Raw genomic sequence first — 22,568 nt, 5'->3', positions numbered from 1 at the left:
TGTACTTTTGTCGCAGGCTGGTCCGTATTTGTTGGGGTTGGAGCAATAGTGACACCGGGAGCCTTTGAAATTGGTCTCGCAGACACACGTCCCGTTTCCCTCGATCCCCTCAGAACACTAAGACACACGGTAGAAAATAAGTATGAATACCTACATGCTGAACATAAACACAAACAGGAGAATTACACCAATCACTGCATAGATTATTTTCTCAGTCAGACTGGTTAAGTGGTTAAGGGATACGTTGGTTAGGTGGGGTGTCTCACCTGTCCGTGACGGGAGCAGGGGGTGTTGAACCCTCCAGGACATGGGGTGCAGTCTGGCCCATAGAAGCCCTTACAGCACAGTGGTGTCTGGGGAGAGGGTGATGTAGAGGTGGGGTTAGGGAGGAGGATGGGCTTAGGAGGGTGTAGAACTCAAATCAGGGCGTGCCTACAGAGTGTGTGAGGGGTGTTTGAGGTGTACGAGGTGCGAGGGAGGTGTGGTGTGTGTGTACATGTTTTCCTACATTTATCAAGACCAGAATGTCCTTACAAGGTAGGATTCTTTCATTTGTTCAAATTATAATTAATTGTTAAAATTATTCAGTTTTAGGGTTTGGGGTTCAGTTTAGAAGAAGTTAGAAGTTAGATTGAGGGTTAAGGTTAGGTTTAGGGTTAGGAGTTGGGGTTAGAAGTTTTGTGTGTATCTGTGTGTGTCTGTACCGTGAGGGTCCTGTTGCATATGGGGGCGCAGCCAAACGTAAGGATGTTGAAACTCAATATGTTCCGGAACACACAGCCGCGAAGGAAGGTGTTCTACACAAAGGGGGCGACGTCAGCAAAATAAACACAGAGCTGTATACAGTACATGGATGGCTGGATGTGTTTACTCAGTGCCCACCGGGCTCTGTCAAAAGTAGTGCACTATATAGGGAATAGGATGCCATTTGTGACACAGACCATGGCTCTGAGTAAACACATACATTGCCTTCAGAAAGTATTCACACCCCTTGACTGTTACAGCCTGAATTTAAAATGGATTACATTTGGATTTTGTACTCAGTGGTGTAAAGTACTTAAGTAAAAATACTTTTAAGTATTACTTAAGTAGTTTATTGGGGTATCTGTAATTTACTATTTATATTTTTGACCGTTTTTACTTTTACTTCACCATAATGTGCTTTTTACTCCATACAGTTTCCCTGACACCCAAAAGTAAACATTTTGGGTGCTTAGCAGGACAGGAAAATTGTCAAATTCACACACTTATCAAAATAACATCCCTGGTCATCCCTACTGTCTCTGATCTGGCAACCTCACTAAACACAAATGCTTCATTTGTAAATGATGTCTGAGTGTTGGAGTGTGCCCCTGGCTATCTGTAAAATAAAATAAAACTGTCTGGTTTGCTTAATATAAGGAATTTGAAATTATTTATACTTTTACTTTTGAAGTATATTTTAGCAATCACATTTACTTTTGATACTTAAGTACATGTAAAACCAAATACCTTTAGACGTTTTAGTCAAGTAGTATTTTACTGGGTGACTTTCCCTTTTACTTGAGTCACTTTCTATTATTAAGGTATCTTTACTTTTTCTCAAGGATGACAATTGGGAACTTTTTCGCCCACTGGGCCTACACATAATACCCCATAATGTCAAAGTGGAATTATGTTTTTAGACCTTTTTACAAATGAATTAAAAATGAAAAGCTGAAATTTCTTGAGTAAATAAGTATTCAACCACTTTGTCATGGCAAGCCTAAATAACGCAATGAGTAAACGTGCTTAAAACTTCTTAGGGATAGGGGGCAGTATTTTCATGTCCGGATGAAAAGTGTGCCCAAAGTAAACAGCCTATTACTCAGGCCCAGAAGCTAGGATATGCATATAATTAGATTTTCATCCGGACGTAAATTTAGATAGAAAACACTCTAAAGTTTCTAAAACTGTTAAAATAGTGTCTGTGAGTATAACAGAACTGATTTGGCAAGCGAAATCCCGAAGACAAACCATCCAGGGGGGAAAAAAATTGAGGAAGCCCTATTTAATAGGAACCTGGTTGCAGTTCCTATGGATTCCACTAGATGTCAACAGTCTTTAGAAATTGGTTGATGTTTTTCTTTTGAGATAAGAAGAACTAGGGCTGTTCATTGTAAATGTCATTCAAAGTGGACTCGACTGTTTGATGCGCGTGAACTGGAACACGCTTCACATTGTTTTTATCCGGTATTGAACACAGTATATCCCGTCTTAAATTTGATTGATTATTTACATTTTAGGATACCTTAGGTTGGATTAAGAACTTTGTTTGAAATGTTTGGACCAAGCTTACAGGTAATTTATTAGATACTTTGTAGTCATGTTGGGCGAGTTGGAACCGGTGTATTTCTGAATCAAACGCGCCAAATAAATATACATTTTGGGGATATAAAGAAGGACATTATCAAACAAAAGGACCATTTGTGATGTTTCTGGGACATGTTGGAGTGCCAACAGAAGAATATCTTCAAAGGTAAAGCATTTATTATATCGTTATTTCTGACTTTTGTGTCGCCACCTGCCTGGTTGAAAATTATTTTCATGTGTTTGTATGCGTGGCGCTGTCCTCAGATAATCACATTGTCTGCTTTCCCCGTAAAGCCTTTTTGAAAACTGACACTGTGGCTGGATTAACAAGAAGTTAAGCTTTATTTTGATGTATTATACTTATATGTTCGTGAATATTGAATCTTGATATTTCTGTAGTTTGAATTTGGCGCTCTGCAATTTCACTGGATGTTGTCAAATCAATCCCGCTAAAGTTGCATAATAAGTTGCATGGACTCAATAATAGTGTTTAACATGATTTTTGAATGACTACCTCATACAATTAAGGTCCCTCAGTGAATTTCAAACAAAGAATAAACCACAAAGACCAGGGAGGTTTTCCAATGCCTCGCAAAGAAGGGCACCTATTGGTAGATGGGTAAAAATAAAAAGGCAGACATTGAATATTCCTTTGAACATGGTGAAGTTATTAATTACACTTTGTATGGTGTATCAATACACCCAGTCATTATAAAGATGCAAGTGTCCTTCCTAACTCAGTCGCCAGAGAGAAAGGAAACTGCTCAGGGATTTCACCATGAGGCCAATGGTGACTTTAAAACAGTTATGATTGGGGAAAATCCAACACAACACATCACTGAGTATCACTCTTCATATTTTCAAGGATGGTGGTGGCTGCATCATGTTATGGTTATGCTTGTAATCAGCAAAGACTATGGAGTTTTTTGAGATAATAAGAAACGGAATAGAGCTAAGCAAAGGCTAAATTCTATAGGAAAACCTGTTTCAGTCTGCTTTCCAACATACACTGGGAGACACATTCAGCAGGACAACAACCTAAAACACAAGGACAAATATACACTGGAGTTGCTTACCAATATCATATTGAATGTTCCTGAATGGCCTAGTTACAGTTTTTTACAGAGTTTGAATAATTTTTTAAAGAATAATGTTCAAATATTGTACAATCCAGGTGTGCAAGCTTTTGGAGACTTACTCATAAACACTTACAGCTGTCAAAGGTGATCCATACATACATTTTTTAAACCTTTATTTAAATAGGAAAGTCAGTTAATTAAGAACAAATTCTTATTTATAATGACGGCTTACCCTGGCCAATGCTCGGCCAATTGTGCGCCGCCCTATGGGACTCCCAATCAAGGCCAGATGTGATACAGCCTGGATTGGAACCAGGGACTGTAGTGATGCCTCTTGCACTGAGATGCAGTGCCTTAGACCGCTGCGCCACTCGGGAGCCTAAGTAGTGACTTACGGGTGTGAATACTGTCATCAAGGCAAAGGGTGGCTACTTTGAAGAATCTCAAATATAAAATATAGTTTTATTTGTTTAACACATTTTTGGTTTCTATATGATTCCATATGTGTTATTTCATAGTTTCTACAATGTAGAAAATAGTAAAAAAATAAGAAAAACAGTTGAATGGGTATGTGTGTCCAAACTTTTGACTGGTCCTGTATGTACATTTCTGTATTTAATTTCCAATACATTTCCAAACATTTCTAAAAACACATTTCCCCTTTTCATGATGGGCTATTGTGTGTAGATGGGTGAGAAAACAAATATTTTTTTAATCCATTTTAAATTCGGGATGTAACACAAGAAAATGTGGAATAAGTCAAAGGGTATGAATACTTTCTGGAGGCGCTGTACAAGGTTAAGGAAAGAGCCATGTGAAAGCAACTGAAAGGGATGCTTAGGTCTCTATACAGTATTTGCAAACTATTTGGGGTTGAGTGTGTGTGGGTTCTTACTGTGGACACTCCGGATGGGCAGCCGGACTTGGTCACCTTTGAGCAGCTGACACAGTCACCCTGGGTAGTAACATGTCAACAAATAGAGACACTCAAATGAGGACAAGCAACCAGAACAAACTACCTCGCTAAATCTAAATAAAGGATGACTCTAACAATAAGTTATAAAGTTAATAATGAACAAAACCTCGGAAACTAAAACACTTAATGTGAATGCGGGGGGGACGATCACAAAACCTGCCACTCAAACTCACCTTCAAAAGTTTGTTCTCTGTGATGTCACACCTGTGTGGCAGTACCGGCTCGATGGAGGGCGGGATTAGAACTCCGTCCATCGAATAGAGGCGTCCGTTCTTGGCCTCCACGTCTGCCTCCAGTACAGCCATGCCGTTGACCAGGATTTGACCCTATGGGGTTTTGTCAGAGTCAGACACACACACCTACTGTACACACACTTACACGCACACACACACCATATACACCTCTGCGCTTGTGTTGATGTGTCACATGTACTTACGTTTTCAGTCACATTGAACGAGAGGATCTGATTGGCAATGGTCCTAATCCGCTGGTTGCTCACAGCGTTATAGAACTCCAACTTCAAACCAATGAAAAACAACAACCATGTGCAAACACATTCACAGAATATTCAGAGTAGGAGTGCTGATCTAGGATCAGATCTCCTGTCCATGTAATCTAATTCATTATGATATAGACATAACATAACAGGACATAACAGATCCTAGATCAGCACTCATACTCTGAGAAGATTAATGAATACGGACGGACCTTGAAGACTAAGGGACTCTACATGATCTGGTTTGGTGATTGACATGTAGCCTAACATGCACACTCACATTGAATGAGGGGATCACATGATTCCTTAGTAGCTCCAGTAGTTTAGTGCTTCCCTGAATTCAGACAAAAATAAGCCAAACACACACACATCACAGTCACGGTCTGGAGACATGCATTGCAAAACGATGTGTGTGTTTGTGTCATTAGAGGCATAAGAGTTTGTAAGTGTACATGCGTGTGCGTGTGTATGTGTATGTGCACATGAGGTCACCCATTCCCTACCTCACTAGAGGTGAGATAGTCCAGCTGTCCCTCCTTCATGGCATTGAAGGCTGTGTTGGTGGGGGCAAATATGGTGGAGGGCCCAGCCTCCTCCAATACAGAATCAACATTGGCTTTCTGGACAGATGAATCAAACCAAATAAAACTTTATTTAGGTTGAATATTTCATATCAAAAAATTGAGTTGCATATAAATACATACAAATAAGAATAACAATACATTAATAAGATATCAAACAACAGGTTGATGTTACTTCATATCTGATATACTATACCCACTCTGAATAATACATAGAATATGTTAAATAACATTTAAATAACATGAAATGAATACAGAAGACAGTACCATCAACAATTCCTTGAACTTGGAAAACTTCCCATAGTCTGATAGAATCTTCATCAGATTCTCCTGGAAAAGATAACATGACAAGTCATGTCAAAATGGAATTTAGCCTAACTTAACAACCAGTCTTGTTGCTTTCAGTTGGCTCATTCATCCCCCTCCTCTCCCCTGTAACTATTCCCCAGGTCGTTGCTGTAAATGAGAATGTGTTCTCAGTCAACTTACCTGGTCGAATAAGGGGTAAATAAATACAATTAAAAAGTAGGCACAAATGTAGGCGTTACAAATGCTATTCTAAGTATAATAAACAAGGTGTCTGGTTGGTCCCAAATGGCACCCTATTTCCTATGTACTGCACTACCTTTGACGAAAAAGTCATGCACTAAATAGGGAATAGGGTGCCGTTTGTGACGTAACCTCTGTCTCTGGTATTTGTGTACCTCTTTGTCGCTCTCCACCGTGGGTGAGACACTGTCCATCAGCTTGTTGATAATATGGATGATCCCATTGGAAGCGATGACATCAGACTGCAGGACCCCGCCCTTCTTCCTGCTGCCATGGATACGGATCTTGAGCTGCTTGTCCTGTGGAGGGGATCATCAAGTTATTTTGCTGACATGACCAGCGTGACCTGTCATTGGAGCAGTGTTTCTCATTGGACCGTCTTGTGCTTGTCATCACTACTACTATGAGAAGCACACTCTTGGGACGGTGTTCACATTTGTCAGTCTAAATCAGGAGGGCCTTGGTAATGAGGCTTGTGTGTGTGTGTGTGTGTGTGTGTGTGTGTGTGTGTGTGTGTGTGTGTGTGTGTGTGTGTGTGTGTGTGTGTGTGCGTGTGCGTGTGTGTCTCACGTCATCTGTTGTCACCGTCTCCCCTGCCTTGCCCGTCAGAGTGTAGTAGATGACCCCTCTGTTCAGCATGTCATAGGGCATCTCCACGGGAGAAATGTGCAGCTTACACAGGTACTTAGCCTTCATTGGGTCAGCCATCAGAGGTATCAGCTGAGACAGGACAACACATACTCAATGTTACAACAAACACGATAAATATTTCAGCTATAGGGGGAAAAGTAAAAAATATTGGTCTTGTGTTCCAAAAAATATACAAAATATACAGCAATATAGCTACAGTGTCTCCAGGTGTCTGCTGTGTATCATATAGCCATAGTGCCTCTAGGTGTCTACTGTGTATCATATAGCTACAGTGTCTCCAGGTGTCTACTGTGTATCATATAGCCATAGTGCCTCTAGGTGTCTACTGTGTATCATATAGCTACAGTGTCTCCAGGTGTCTACTGTGTATCATATAGCTACAGTGTCTCCAGGTGTCTACTGTGTATCATATAGCCATAGTGCCTCTAGGTGTCTACTGTGTATCATATAGCTACAGTGTCTCCAGGTGTCTACTGTGTATCATATAGCTACAGTGCCTCTAGGTGTCTACTGTGTATCATATAGCCATAGTGCCTCTAGGTGTCTACTGTGTATCATATAGCAACAGTGCCTCTAGGTGTCTACTGTGTATCATATAGCCATAGTGCCTCTAGGTGTCTACTGTGTATCATATAGCCATAGTGCCTCTAGGTGTCTACTGTGTATCATATAGCTACAGTGCCTCTAGGTGTCTACTGTGTATCATATAGCCATAGTGCTTCTAGTTGTCCACTGTGTATCATATAGCCACAGTGTCTCCAGGTGTCTACTGTGTATCATATAGCTACAGTGCCTCTAGGTGTCTATTGTGTATCATATAGCTACAGTGCCTCTAGGTGTCTACTGTGTATCAATATAGCTACAGTTCTCTAGGTGTCTACTGTGCATGTTACCGGAGTTCCTTTGAAGCCCTTGTTGATTGGGACGAAGATGGTGAAGGGGCCAAAGTTGCTCAGGGGCCAAGTAATGGCACCTGGAGCAGGAGGAGGAGGAGGAGGAAAAGAGAGATAGAGATCGAGAGAGAGTCTATATAAACCAAGGCCCATGACAAAAGAGGTGTTTTTCTGCAACTTTAATGAGTCACTGATTGGCTGATGATTAACCAATGAGACGCACCAAAGAGTGTGATGGCATTGCTGAGCTGACCGGTCCATTGGCCTCCGGGCTCTGAGTTCAGATCGTTCAGACGCTGCATGATGTTGCCATAGCAAATCTTGCCGTTGCCCACGTATCCCTCGTGACATGTGCACCTGGAGTAAGAGAGATGTACAAAGGTAAGATGCTCTTTTGAAAAAAGGATGGTTTTACTGCACAAATATCTTTAAACACACTAAGTCAAAGAGAACAGAAACACACTGACTCTACTATGTTTGGCTCCACTGTTGAACAGTTGGCATGTTTGCTGCAGGAGTTAGGTCTGCACAAGTCCTTCAGGCTGCAGCTCACCCCTCCTGTCAAGTGGTCAAACCCGTCTTGACACTCACAATGAGACTACGAGAGAAACCAAAAACACCACTCAGGGGGAGGTTCACCAAACACGTCCACCCTCAAATGAATGGCACATTATCACCAATTGAAGCAATAAAATGTTATATTTATAAAATGTTATATTTATAAAATGTTATATTTGACATTGCATTATCAATCCGTTTCATTTGTCGGTTAGAGAAAAACACACACACACACACACACACACACACACACACACACACACACACACACACACACACACACACACACACACACACACACACACACACACACACACACACACGCACACACACGCACACACACACACACCTTCCCTGGCCCATCGTACACGCAGCGCGCAGAGTCAGCAGAGCAGCCCCCCAGGTGTGTTTGACAGGGGTCTATGGGAACACACACGTGCCCGTCCCCACTGTAGCCCTGGGCACAGGTACACAAGTGCTTGTTGGGCCCCACATGGGCACAGGTGGCATGGATGTGGCACACCTGCTGCAGGCACGGGTTTATGGCTGTGAGAGGAGACAAATCATCTTATAAACTATTATATACAGTCCATTCGGAAAGTATTAAGACCCATTGACCTTTTCCAGAGTTTGTTACGTTACTGCCTTATTCTAAAATGGATTAAAACATTCCCCCCCCATCAATCTATTCACAATACCCCATAATGACAGAGTAAAAACAGGTTATTAGAAATTTTAGCAAATGTATCAAAAATTCAAAAACTGAAATATCACATTTACATAAGTATTCAGACCCTTTACTCAGTATTTTGTTGTAGCACCTTTGGCAGTGATTACAGCCTCGAGTCTTCTTGGGTATGACGCTACCAGCTTGGCACACCTGTATTTGGGGAGGCTCTCCAATTCTTCTCTGCAGATCCTCTCAAGCTCTGTCAGGCCGGATAGCGAGCGTCACTGCACAGCTATTTTCAGGTCTCTAAAGAGATGTTCAATCGGGTTCAAGTCCGAGTTCTGGCTGGGTCACTTAATAATGGACATTCAGAGACCTGTCCCAAAGCCTCTCCTGCCATTGTCTTGGCTGTCTGCTTAGGGCCGTTGTCCTGTTGGAAGGTAAACCTTCTCCCCAGTCTGAGGTCCTGAGTGCTCTGGAGCAGATTTTCATCAAGGATCTCTCTGTACTTTGCTCTGTTCATCTTTCCCTCGATCCTGACTAGTCTCCCAGTCCCTGACGCTGGAAAACCTCCCCACAGCATGATGCTGCCACCACCATGCTTTACCGTAGGGATGTTGCCAGGTTTCCTCCAGACGTGACGCTTGGCATTCAGACCAAAGACCTCGATATTGGTTTCATCAGAGCAGAGAATCTTGTGCCTTTTGGTGGAGTGCTGCAGAGATGGTTGTCCTTCTGGAAGGTTCTCCCATCTCCACAGAGGAACTCTGGAGCTCCGTCAGAGTGGCCATCGGGTTCTTCGTCACTTCCATGACCAAAGCCCTTCTCCCCCGATTGCTCAGTTTGGCCGGCGGCCAGCTCTAGGAAGGGTCTTGGTGGTTTCAAACTTCTTCCATTAATGAATGAAGGAGACCACTGTGTTCTTGGGGACCTTCAATGCTGCAGAAATGTTTTGGTACCCTTCCCCAGATCTGTGCCTCGACACAATCCTGTCTCGGAGCTCTACAGACAATTCCTTCAACCTCATGGCTTGGTTTTTGCTCTAACATGCACTGTCAACTGTGGGTCCTTATATAGACAGATGTGTGCCTTTCCAAATCATGTCCAATCAATTGAATTTACCACAGGTGGACTTATCTCAAGGATGATCTATGGAAAAAGGATGCATCTGAGCTCAATTTCGAGTCTCATAGCAAAGGGTCTGAATACTTATGTTAATAAGGTATTTACGTTTTTTAACATTTTTAATACATTTTCAAATGATTATTATTTTTTTGTCATTATGAGGTATTGTATATAGACTGAAGAGGAACATTTTTATTTCATACATTTTAGAATAAGGCTGTAACGTAACAAAATGTGGAAAAAGTTAAGGGGTCTGAATACTTTCCGAACGCACCATAACTCACTTAGTACTAGGCCGCTAGTAGCCATAAGGCCATGGGGCTACCCTTTTACAGAGAATAGGGACACAGCCATGCTGTCACTCACATATGCATTGATCTCCAGAGGTTCGGTAGCCAGGTAGACATTGACAACGCAGCGACCCGTCCAGCGAGCCCTGCATACAGCGAGTGTTCTGTGGACAAAGCAGAGAAGAGCACTCCGGCAGCTCTGAAAGATGACAGAGACACATGCTGTTGTTAAGGTGGGAGCAAGTTGTCATTAGATGAAAACATACAGGTAGGTTATAGATCAGGGAGTTAATGCCGACAGGAATAATGCATTATGATACAGTTCTAACACATTATAAGACATGTCATAAGCATGCATCACCACTGGTTCTCTTACCCAGATCACATTTTGGGCCTTTATACCCAGAGAAGCAGGTGCATATCCCGTCACCGTGGATACCAGCATTACACAGGCCATGTCCACACGTGCAGGCTGATGGACCAGCAAATGGAGAATGATGGGAAGGACAGAGAGAGAAACAGGTCAATATTACAATGCAATGGATCATCAACAAACGGCACCAACGTGGACTGTATCTCTAGGTGCATGGGGCAGTCACAAAATGGGGTAGGTAAAGCATCGCAATCTTAAAGAAAGGGACCGAGTTGGTTACCAGAACTACAGGTTGAGCCGTAAAGATTATCTGCACAGTCTTCACAAGCTGTTCCCACGAAGCCAGGCTGAGGAGGACAAACACAGTGATGGACCATTCTTTGTCTGTGCATGTGTGCGTGTATATGTGTTTACTTGCACATGTGTGTCTATGCGTCATCATCCAGTACCTTACAGCTGCAGCTCCCGTTGCCACCCATGCCTTCAGAACACAGTCCATTATTACTGCAGGGCCTGTCTGCGTCCTCTGGGCACTCTGAGACAGGAAGACAGTACCATTCGCATTAGTCTCATATCAACAGAAAGATGGACAACCAATCTCAATGAAACAGTGATTGGAAACCGAATTGTGTGTGTTGTTACCAATGTCCAGGAGAGCACGTGACTTGACAATAGCCTGGACGTAATGACCACTTCCTCTCCTCCTCTCCTCTGTCTCTCTCCTCCTCTCCTCTGTCTCTCTCCTCCTCTTTCCTTCTCACTCTCTCCTGTGTGCCTCTCTTATCAGAACGGCCCATAATCACTCATCCCCTTCCTTCCCTCAAGCTACACACACACAATGTAAACACAAGCATGCACAGGGAGTAGCCAAGGGTCTCCTTACAATCAGCAGACTCTAGGGAAGTAGTTGTTCTTGTCAGCAGATTCTCACTCACTCACCATTCCTGAGCAGAAATGGTCACCCAATTGCAATAATATCCTTTAATGTTTACCCAATATTTACCTGAAATAAATGATAACCGTCTAATGTGGGTAATTTGTACCTAAAATGTAACGTTGTTGCACAACAAGTGGGGAGAGTAATTCAGTCGACATGCATCATGTCTCACCAGGACAGAGAATAATTCACACGTCCATGTTACCCTGTCACAGAACAACACAGGGAACCATTGAGACAGAGAGGAAGAACTATGGCCCCTGTTAATGTACTTACTACTGTCCATCTTTGATAACCTCACAACACAATCACTGGGAGGAGGGAGGGAGGGAGGGAGGGAGGGAGGGAGGGAGGGAGGGAGGGAGGGAGGGAGGGAGGGAGGGAGGGAGGGAGAGGGATGTGTGTGTTAGTGACTTTGTGTGTGTCCGTGCGTGCGTGCGTGCATGCGTGCGTGTGCGTGTGAGAAAGCGAGAGAGTGTGGGAGGGGGGGATAAGAAGAGTCTATGACAGGAACAAAAGAACTAGAGAGAGGAAGCCTGGACTCAGTACTATCGGGATGTCAGCACATTCCTGGAAGACAGGGGCCTGCTGACGATGAGCCCTAATTGGGAGGAAGGAAGTGTGCGAGTCCCCTGCTCCGAAAGGCCTAACCTGCATCCTGCACCCAATACCACAATGTGGGTTGTCCTGGCCTGCCGGTGCACACAGAACACTGCTGACACACTTTCCTACTTTGGACAGCTTTCTGTTCTGTCTATTTGTTCCCCTGTAGCAATTTTTTTTCCTGAAACATGCCACTCTTCCTCTCCGAGGAGGGATGCGAGTGCTTTCCTCCTGTTTTTTTTGTCACACAGCACTCAGCACTGGGATTCAATGGCAGTAGCAGCCAAGTACACTTCTGAACTCTTCCTATCAAAACATTCCCCACAGCTTAACACAGCCCCACAGAGTCCCCACAGCTTACCGTGTTACAGAACCACCAAAACATGAGCACATACGAGAACCCTTTAAAAGCCTTTGAAAAGTGAGCATCTGGGGTGAAGTAGGGATTTCAGAAATGATGTTACCACCACCAAAATGGTGTTGCTTTCCTCATCAATGCGGCTTGATGACTCAACGATGAGCAGCAGTGATCGATTACAGTATTGGATGCAGTGTGTTGTTTTACTCACCGATGCAGTCTGGTCCCCAGTACCCTGGACAGCAGTGAGGCTCAACCACCTCCTTGTAACACTCATGAGAACAGCCCTTGATATTCAGCACCAGACTGGCCATGGGACTCACACGGTACCTACACAGAGAGAGATGACATATCACTGGGTGTAGGATGCAGTGCCACAGTAGTCACAACGCTCTGCACATGATACCCGGTTGTGTCTTAGGTTAAGCAGAGACATGAGATATTACTTAGATACTAACAAGAGATAGCTCCTCCATCTATTCTATTTCTGCCTCACTCCCTTCCCTATTCTGTCCCCTTCTCCCCCCATATCCTTCTTCCACCCTCATTTCCTCCCCATATCCCATCTTCCACCCTTACCCCCTTGCCCACTCACTTGCAGTCTGGGTTTCCCTTCCCGGGGATCTTTTTGTTGAAGCCTGCTGGACAGCCCACGTTGGAGCTGATGCTACAGGAGTGGCACTCTGTCTTGGTCATCACCAGGGTTGTCTTGTCACACCGGTTCTGTTGTGGTGGAGGGAGAAGAGTGGATAACTGTAAGACAGACCCCGCACAGGCCTGGTGCTGTGTGTCATTGTGGACTGAGGAACACCCCAAATAACCACACACAACAGTGTACTGACACGCTTTTCTTGTCTCTGTTGACTTCCCATTGTGTGTCAGAAGTCATAAAGTCACGGTTTGAGAGTTACCTGATGAACGTACCAGGGCCGAATCTCTTAGCGGTTCCCAACTGAATGTTGAAGCCAATGCCCTATAGAGACAATGCCCTCGCCAATCCTCTTATCCACTCAAATCAATGGAATTTTCCACAGTTCTTAAAACAGTGGAGAGGTCAGACTATTATTTCCTGCCTGTCTTTCATCATACTAGAATAACATTAACCACCACTATATAACCCAACACCCAATCCCCCTACAGAGAAAACTGTGTTTGTGCATGATGAATAGTTTGTTTTTTGGCAGTAGTGTACTCCTGGGTATACACAGTGTTTTGACATCATCAAAGCGTATTTGAGAGCATTTGTTTACTTTGACCAGAGTTGGACAGACGTTGGGTAAACAGAACGATATTGTTTAATGACTTCTGCTGGGATCTGCATCATCTGATCTGATCTACCCAGCATGCAACAGTACCCGGGCGCTACTCAGAGAAACCGCAAAACTCAGACAAAGACACACACAAACATGCTCGTTATGTTTCAAAACCACATAGATCCAACCCCTGAAACACAGCACTAAGTCATCATACAGTACACCATCCAAAATCCCCAAACCACACAACAACACTTTAAAATGTCCAAAAAAGTCAGCAACAAAACAAGTCAAGCTGAATTGTTAGATACTACTGCTGAATTGTTAGATACTACTGCACTGTTGGAGCTAGGAACACAAGCAATTCGTTACACCGGCACTAACATCTTCTAAATATGTGAATGCGACCAATAAAATGTGATTTGATTTGTATTGTGTGTCCCATGCCCACATCTCCCTGACCACTCTTGGCAGTCCTTCCATACGTCTAGCTACCAATGAGGGTGTGACAGTGAGTCCGAATGACGAACGCACTCACGTGTGTGCGGTAAAAGTGGGACTCACCTTGGCGGCAGCAGCAGAGGAAGTGTAGCGGTCTAACCCCAGAAGTAGCAGCATGAGCGCCAGTGGTCCGGTCACAGGCGCCATAACTCTGGATCTCTCTCCTTCTCTCTCTCTCTCTGTCAGTATCACTCGCTGTGCCCCTGTGGCTCCCTCCCTCTACCTCTCTGACCCACTCCCTGTCACTTTGAGTCACTCTTTTTAGCTCTCCCTCGCCCTCCCTCTCTGAGGCACGTCAGTGGACTGTGACCGCTCACTTAGCCCATCTGACTTTTCAACAACCTTCCTCCTCTCTCCCCCTCCCCTCAACTCTACTCTTTCCTGTGCCAGTAGTACCAGAGAGGGTCACCTGCATTCATACACTCCACACACGTGCACATACACAAACATGCATGGGCATACTGTCCATGCACACGCACGCACGCACGCACACACGCTGGCTCTTACACGCCCATATGCACAGACACACACTGACACACACACACACACAATCCCCCCCGGCACACACACACACACACAACCCCTTCATCCGTCTATACTCCAGCATCTGTCAGCAGTTGGAAGGGGGGGTTAGGTCTGGTCTTGTCTTCAAACAGTGGTGTTGGAGCAAAGGAGAATGGCAGGACATCCTGGAGTGTAAATAAGATTCACCCTCTCCTGTCCCATCTGCACTCTTCCTGACAACATTCTGTCCCGTCATGACTTTCAGACCCAGCGTTTTCCCAGAAGAGGTCAGAATGACATGCTTTATGCTGAGTGGCATTACTGACCTAACATACACACACGTACGTGCACGCACACACTCATATAAGAGTTACCAAAGCAGTGCAATGTGTGTGAAAGGGTTGAGGGTGGGGTTCATCCTTTGTTTACGATGAAACATCAAGATATAGATGGTTACATACTACACAGGCAATCTTCCAAATACCAAAACATCTAATTAACTAACATACAGTGTTACAGTGTTAACTACTCATATAATCCAGCTTCATTTGGTAAATGGCCCAAAAAAGGAGGGATTACCATCTGTCACCTTCATCCCTGATCCAGCCTCTCCACAAAGTACGGAATCACGCTAATCGGTCCAGAATATGACGGGATGATTCCATTTCAGTAAAGAGGCCACTCAGGTGGGAGGGGAGAGGGAGATCCTCAGAACATCTTGAGCAGGGAGCTCAGAGGTTACGGTTGTGGTTGTGGTTGAGATGAACAGCAACAGCACGGCCTTGGCTGATCTAGGCTTGGATTGGGGTTTGGTCCATGGCACACCATTGGCAGAGGGTGGCACAGCTTTGGCAGAGGGTGGCACAGCTTTGGCAGAGGGTACAGTGCCAGTCATCTTGGCAGTGGCCACAGTTCCTTCGGGAGGGCTACAGCGTCCTCTCGTTCCTCATGTTCCTCCTCATCACCATCGTCTCTGTCTCCAACAACCTTCTGGTCACAGTTGTGTTGACGAGGAACACACACTTCCTGTTGATCCCCATGAACATCATCGTCCTCCGCCTGGCCATCTCCGACCTCTTCCTTGTCCTCTACGGCTTCATCGTTGCTATGGTGACCGACTAGGGGTTCTGTCTCTTCTGTCTCTTGCTAAAAAGAGTGACTCAAAGTGACAGGGAGTGGGTCAGAGAGGTAGAGGGAGGGAGCCACAGGGGCACAGCGAGTCTTTAAAAAAAATGTATTTCACCTTTATTTAACCAGGTAGGCTAGTTGAGAACAAGTTCACATTTACAACTGTGACATAGCCAAGATAAAGCAAAGCAGTGTGTGTCACGTCCTGACCTTAGTTCCTTTTTATGTCTCTGTTTTAGTTTGGTCGGGGCGTGAGTTGGGGTGGGCATTTGATGTTTTGTTCTATGTTTTGTATTTCTGCTTTTGGCCTGGTATGGTTCCCAATCAGAGGCAGTTGCCAATCGTTGTCTCTGATTGAGAACCATACTTAGGTAGCCTGTGTTCCCGCTATGATTGGTGGGTAGTTGTTTTCTGTCTCTGTGTCTGCACCAGACAGAACTGTTTCGTGTTGGTCTAGTTTTGTTATTTTGGTCGTAGTGTTCTGAGTTAAAATAAATATACATCATGAACACATACCACGCTGCACTTTGGTCCTCTTCACCTTCTTCAACCCACGACAGCCGTTACAGTGTGACACAAACAACACAGAGTTACACATGGAGTAAACAATAAACAAGCCAATAACACAATAAACAAGTCAATGGCACAGTAGAAAAAAGAAAGTCTATATACAGTGTGTGCAAAAGGCATGAGGAGGTAGGCAATAAATAGGCCATAGGAGCGAATAATTACAATTTAGCAGATTAACACTGGAGTGATAAATGTGCAGATGATGATATGCAAGTAGAGATACTGGTGTGCAAAAGAACAGAAAAGTAAATACAATTAAAACAGCATGGGGATGAGGTAGGCAGATTGGGTGGGCTATTTACAGATGGACAGATGCAGTCAGTTACATTGGTGAGTCGTTTTTGATGCTATTTGTATTGGCTGTCTGATTAGATCCTTATTTTAGGTGTTAATTGTTTTCAGGTGTTTTGACCTGTTAGTAATGAGAGTCCCTCCTTTAAATGAAGCTGATACAGAGATTGGTTGAGACATATGGGATGTACAACCGTTTTCTGCTTTTACATGTTTTGATAACATTTTATTACCTCCTTTAAACACCAGATTTAAAACTCTCTTTAATGTTTGGTTTCTCTGTGGATACTCACCCAGCTGATGTAGGAGCGGTACTGTGCCATGTGTAAGCCCATGGCTGCTCTGAAGATGACCCGATGAAGGAGCATCCAGGGCCTGGGCGTGGTGTGGCTGGCCGGCCTGCCTGCCATGGGCCCTCTACTGGGCTGGAGCTCCTGCGGCCCCCACCTGGGGCAACTTCCTTGTACCCTGCATGGTGCTCTGCTTCCTATTTCCTTCTATGGTTGTAGTCTACTGCTACAGTAATGTACCCAAAAGTAATGTATCCAAAAGTTTAGAGAATGACACAAATATTAATTTTCACAAAGTCTGCTGCCTCAGTGTCTTTAGATATTTTTGTCAGATGTTACTATAGATTACTGATGTATAATTACAAGCATTTCATATGTGTCAAAGGCTTTTATTGACAATTACATGAAATTGATGCAAAGAGTCAATATTTGCAGTGTTGACCCTTCTTTTTGAAGACCTCTGCAATCCGCCCTGGCATGCTGTCAATTGACTTCTGGGCCACATCCTGACTGCTGGCAGCCCATTCTTGCATAATCAATGCTTGGACTTTGTCAGAATTTGTGGGTTTTGATGGAGCAAGGTGCTCCATCATGCTGGAAAAGGCATTGTTTGTCACCAAACTGTTCCTGGATGGTTGGGAGAAGTTGCTCTCGGAGGATGTGTTGGTACCATTCTTTATTCATGGCTGTGTTCTTAGGCAAAATTGTGAGTGAGCCCACTCCCTTGGCTGAGAAGCAACCCCACACATGAATGGTCTCAGGATGCTTTACTGTTGGCATTACACAGGACTGATGGTAGCGCTCACCTTGTCTTCTCCGGACAAGCTTTTTTCCAGATGCCCAAAACAATCGGAAAGGGGATTCATCAGAGAAAATGACTTTACCCTAGTCCTCAGCAGTCCAATCCCTGTACCTTTTTCAGAATATCAGTCTGTCCCTGATGTTTTTCCTGGAGAGAAGTGGCTTCTTTGCTGCCCTTCTTGACACCAGGCCATCCTCCAAAAGTCTTCACCTCACTGTGCATGCAGATGCACTCACATCTGCCTGCTGCCATTCCTGAGCAAGTTCTGTACTGGTGGTGCCCCGATCCCGCAGCTGAGTCAACTTTAGGAGACGGTCCTGGCGCTTGCTGGACTTTCTTGGGCGCCCTGAAGCCCTCTTCACAACAATTGAACCGCTCTTGAAGTTCTTGATGATCCGATAAATGGTTGATTTAGGTGCAATCTTACTGGCAGCAATATCCTTGCCTGTGAAGCCCTTTTTGTGCATATCAATGATGACTGCACGTGTTTCCTTGCAGGTAACCATGGTTGGCCCGAGGAAGAACACTGATTCCAAGCACCACCCTCCTTTTGAAGCTTCCAGTCTGTTATTCGATCTCAATCAGCATGACAGAGTGATCTCCAGCCCTGTCCTCGTCAACACTCAAACCTGTGTTAACAAGAGAATCACTGACATGATGTCAGCTGGTCCTTTTGTGGCAGGGCTGAAATGCAGTTTCTTGGGGATTCAGTGCATTTGCATGGCAAAGAGGTACTTCACAATTAATTTAAATTCATCTGATCACTCTTCATAACATTCTGGAGTATATGCAAATTGCCATGATACAAACTGAGGCAGCAGACTTTGTGAAAATTAATATTTGTGTCATTCTCAAAACTTGTGTCCATGACTGTACTCAGCACCATGAGGAGGGAACTAGGTGTGGGTGTGCCAGCATGTACAGCATGCGTTGACTGTACCTGTATGTGTTGTCTCAGCTGAACCGTAGTGTGGAGCAGCAGGGCGGTAGATCTGCGCCATGATTGGGGCATTTAACGTCTGCTGGCTGGCCTACTTCTGACTGGTCACACTGCTGGCTGGCCTACATCTCCACATCCCTCCTCTCCTGGCCGCAATGCCCACCTTCTTGGCCAAGTCCAGTCCCTTATACAACCCTGTTACCTACTTCCTGGCCAACACAGGTAATGGACAGAATTTTTATGTCAGGGTTTTTCGGTTAGGGGTGAGGGGTGAGGGTGTGAAGGGTAAAGGGTGTATTTTGAGGTGCAGTTACTCTCCGCACAAAGAGGCCACCCAAGTACAGCAAATAGTACATTTGGATAAGACTGGTAAAGTACTTGGCAAATTCATGGTAAGGTAAGGATACTAGGCTTGAACTTCCACCCATTTTTACTTTGTAGATTTTTAGCTTCAATTCTGAAATGGTTCACCACCTCCTCTTTAACAACACTCCCATCTCTCTCTTCTCTATCTATCTCTCTCTCCCTCTCTGTCTGTCTCCTTCAGTTCCGTGATTATGCTCTGTAGCTCATGTCCTGTAGCCACTACGTCCACCGCGTCTTTGCCGATACAGATGACACTAATCCTGCAGCAACAGGAATTGTGAGTTATTATGTGGATTATAATTAACTGACATGTTTGTAGGGGTTGATCCATTTTTCATCCGGGAAGATCGAGTCTGAAATGTCCACGTGGAAATCACAAACTTCAGAAGCCTTTTTAAACCTCAACTACACTACATGTTTAAAATGTCCTGCATTGCAGGAGAGGTCTCCAGCAACAGGGTGATCAAATTAAGATCCCACATCTGTACCTATCATCGTGGACAGAACCACTGTTCAATATCCACTGGAACAGATCTACACTAAAGCCAGAGGACTCCATACATAGTTTTTAAAGTTCTACAGTACTATTACTTGATGTGTCTTGGACCTATCTGGTGCACATAAGCCTTTACAGACACTCTTTTAATTAACTTTGACAGCAAACAAATGATAAGCTTCCAGACGTTTCAGGAAATGGTAAGCTCGTGTGACCCTTAACCTCCTTCCAAACCCCTTCAACCCATAACGTTTTTATCCATGCATGTCATCTGGCTCTCGGCGGCTGCAAAGGACAAGGCTCAAAAAGTACTTCTGAAGGCTTAAAGAAACCGCTCTGTCCTACTCCTTTGTCACCAGATTTGCTGAGATTACTTCCTGATTAGTCATCCCAGTAAGAGCATCTATCATCCCCAATACAGGATTAGGAGTTTCTGGATAACATAGCAATATTTTTTTAAGAGAGGATTTCTTATTTGATTTAGTGGATTGCCCCTGGTAAACCCGGGTGTATGGGCATACATTTTCTCTAGCAGGTTTGTCTCTTTGCATACATCATCAAGCAATGCCTGCTTTTGAACTCAGGAGGACAGCAGAGAGTACAGAATGAGAGCGGTGCTGTAAGGACCTGTTGAAATAATAGGCTACAAGTGCACTGCTCATCATTGGAGGCTAGTGGTAAGAGCTACAGGAGGACAGGCTCGTTGTAATGTAATTGAATGGTATCAAACATATGGAAACCACACATTTGTTCCATTCCAGACAGTTGAATGAGCCTGTCCTCCTATAGCTCCTCCCACCAACCTCCACTGCAGATCATATTATAATAAGAAAGATAGTGAGTGAGATATATTTGGAAGAAATACAGAGATAGTGGAAAGATAGAGAAATAGAGAGAGAGAGAGAGGGAGAGAGAGAGGATACCACTCATTAGCCAGTAAGAGGAATCAAGTCAAAAGTCGAGGAGAGGGAAGGACTAGTGTTGTGTTGAGAATCTTAAGAGTGGTGATGTATGCTCTGGATGCCTGCCTTAGGGTTAGAGGGCACTGGCACCAAGAATGCTCCGTCCAGCCAAACTCCTAAGGGTTGAACCCATGCCGACCGGCAGGGGTTGCGATGGACGGCACTGTGAGATTCCGGACACATGAGAACACACAGTCGAGGAAAGACACAGTCTGAAAAGAACATGAAACTTGGCTCAGTCTACTATGTTTTTATGCTTGGATGCACAAGTACTTCCCGTGGAAAACATGAAAAAATATATGTAAAAATCCAAACAGAGACAAAACATGACTTATGGTCAGCATATGAATGCGTCCAACTCTGTGGGGATGGATGAAGCACATCAGCTTCAAACAAAAGACAGCGTCACTGGGTTTTCACTGGGTCCCAATGCGTTTTATTAAGCAGATATTACGATGCTGTCGGGGCTCTGATAGCACCTTTGAAGCAAATCCTCACCCCCTCTGTGATTGGCTAAGAAATAACACTCAGAGAAAAACCTGTCTGGGGTTGACTTACTGAAATAGGCATTGTTTTTCAGCTGTGGATGTCCCGTTGAATCAACCCAGAACAGTATCCATCCATATTCACACTGTGTTTCATTCTATCGTATATAAACAGACACGCAAGGCCACAATGTGTAGTGGATTACAGAGATCTACATTGATAGATGGTCTGTTTCTCTGAATGTGTTTACATGGGTTCCAGATTATGTGGCAAAGGCCTCCGTCGTAGAAACATTGGGCGCATTCATTACGAAAACCCTTTAGCGTTGCTATTGGACAAATTCAGGTCAGTCCCTCTTATGTTTCGTTCTGTTCGCTTACGTTTAAAAAACATTTTGGAACAGAATTGCCGTAATGAACACGCCCCTGGTCTTCATTTGATTGGTGAAAGTGACCTCTTACAAGGCCCCGTTTGTGTTTCCCTCTGTCCTGTTAAAATAAACTCACTAGAAGTCAAACGTGTGCTATGTTCCTCCTCACATACATGTGTCAAATTGCGGTCGGCCACAGGCTTCAAGGGAGACAACAGATGAATCATAAGAAGTTCTCCATGGGTAGTCTGGATTAAATTAATGTGTTTTTTAAATTTTTAAATTGGATAGTGGGGAGGATATATTTATTGAGTTAAAGTGTAAGAGGTGAAGATTTATTTTGGTCTTGTGGACAGAGAATAAGTTAAGCATGGTCAAGATATGAGAAAGGAATGAGTGTTGACCTACAGTATGAATCTATTGTCATGTTGACTGAGGCATAGACATACAAGGAGACCATTAGGACTTAAGAGGTTCAGAAACAGATTAGATACATGAAAAATACTTTAAAAAATAACTTTTACACAGGATATTATAGACCTGGGATCAGTCCCGTGGGGCTCAGTTGGTACAGCATGGTGCTTGCAACACCAGGATTGTGGGTTCGATTCCCATGAGGGACCAGTATAAAAATGTATACACTCACTGTAATTTGCTCTAGACAAGAGTGTCTGCTAAATGACTCAAATGTAATTATGTCCTTAGTATCTCGCTTTATGGACTCATTTAACTGAAAAGGGACAGCGAGAAGTAAGACATGCGTAATCCTCCATTTATTTTGTGATTTCTGGGAATGTAAGTGGAGCACCTGATTCCTGAAAGCAGTCCTCTGAAAACAAAACCATGACTGAAAATCCTTGAGGTCAGAGTGCTTCGGGCTCATGTCAACTGCTCTCCTCTGTCTCATGTCAACTGCTCTCCTCCGTCTCATGTCAACTGCTCTCCTCCGTCTCATGTCAACTGCTCTCCTCCGTCTCATGTCAACTGCTCTCCTCCGTCTCGTCCCACTTTCTTTAGGCCCCCTCCCCCCTCCTCCCGCTTTCTTTAGGTCTGGGTTCCCCCCCTCCTCTCCTCTCACCAACAAGTCATAGTGCTGGAAGCTTCAGGGAAATGTATGGGTCAGTATTGCTAGACTTTTA

The 22,568-nt window shown here is 44.1% G+C and overlaps 1 protein-coding gene across 1 annotated transcript in view; it reads right to left on the bottom strand.

Annotated features, from left to right (window-relative positions):
• stab2 (stabilin 2) overlaps window positions 1-14,515 on the bottom strand; it is a 35,379-nt gene extending 20,864 nt beyond the window's left edge. Inside the window, exons 1-22 of the mRNA XM_042298011.1 lie at window positions 14,288-14,515; window positions 13,066-13,193; window positions 12,682-12,800; window positions 11,022-11,107; window positions 10,853-10,919; window positions 10,576-10,671; window positions 10,276-10,398; window positions 8,464-8,660; window positions 8,024-8,154; window positions 7,780-7,913; window positions 7,557-7,636; window positions 6,583-6,732; window positions 6,168-6,311; window positions 5,731-5,793; window positions 5,386-5,502; window positions 5,163-5,216; window positions 4,823-4,903; window positions 4,560-4,712; window positions 4,306-4,365; window positions 705-797; window positions 267-353; window positions 6-117 (exon numbers count right to left, since the gene is read on the bottom strand). Of these exons, the coding sequence (XP_042153945.1) occupies window positions 6-117; window positions 267-353; window positions 705-797; window positions 4,306-4,365; window positions 4,560-4,712; window positions 4,823-4,903; window positions 5,163-5,216; window positions 5,386-5,502; window positions 5,731-5,793; window positions 6,168-6,311; window positions 6,583-6,732; window positions 7,557-7,636; window positions 7,780-7,913; window positions 8,024-8,154; window positions 8,464-8,660; window positions 10,276-10,398; window positions 10,576-10,671; window positions 10,853-10,919; window positions 11,022-11,107; window positions 12,682-12,800; window positions 13,066-13,193; window positions 14,288-14,371 (2,359 nt within the window). The 5' untranslated portion in view covers window positions 14,372-14,515. The remainder of the gene's footprint in view (window positions 1-5; window positions 118-266; window positions 354-704; window positions 798-4,305; window positions 4,366-4,559; window positions 4,713-4,822; window positions 4,904-5,162; window positions 5,217-5,385; window positions 5,503-5,730; window positions 5,794-6,167; window positions 6,312-6,582; window positions 6,733-7,556; window positions 7,637-7,779; window positions 7,914-8,023; window positions 8,155-8,463; window positions 8,661-10,275; window positions 10,399-10,575; window positions 10,672-10,852; window positions 10,920-11,021; window positions 11,108-12,681; window positions 12,801-13,065; window positions 13,194-14,287) is intronic.
• Window positions 14,516-22,568: the final 8,053 nt, after the last annotated feature.

Source organism: Oncorhynchus tshawytscha, linkage group LG15, assembly GCF_018296145.1.
Source record: "Oncorhynchus tshawytscha isolate Ot180627B linkage group LG15, Otsh_v2.0, whole genome shotgun sequence".
NCBI classification, from domain to species: Eukaryota; Metazoa; Chordata; class Actinopteri; order Salmoniformes; family Salmonidae; genus Oncorhynchus; species Oncorhynchus tshawytscha.
Note: the sequence above shows the minus strand (reverse complement) of the source record. Positions and strands in the feature narration are given on the sequence as shown.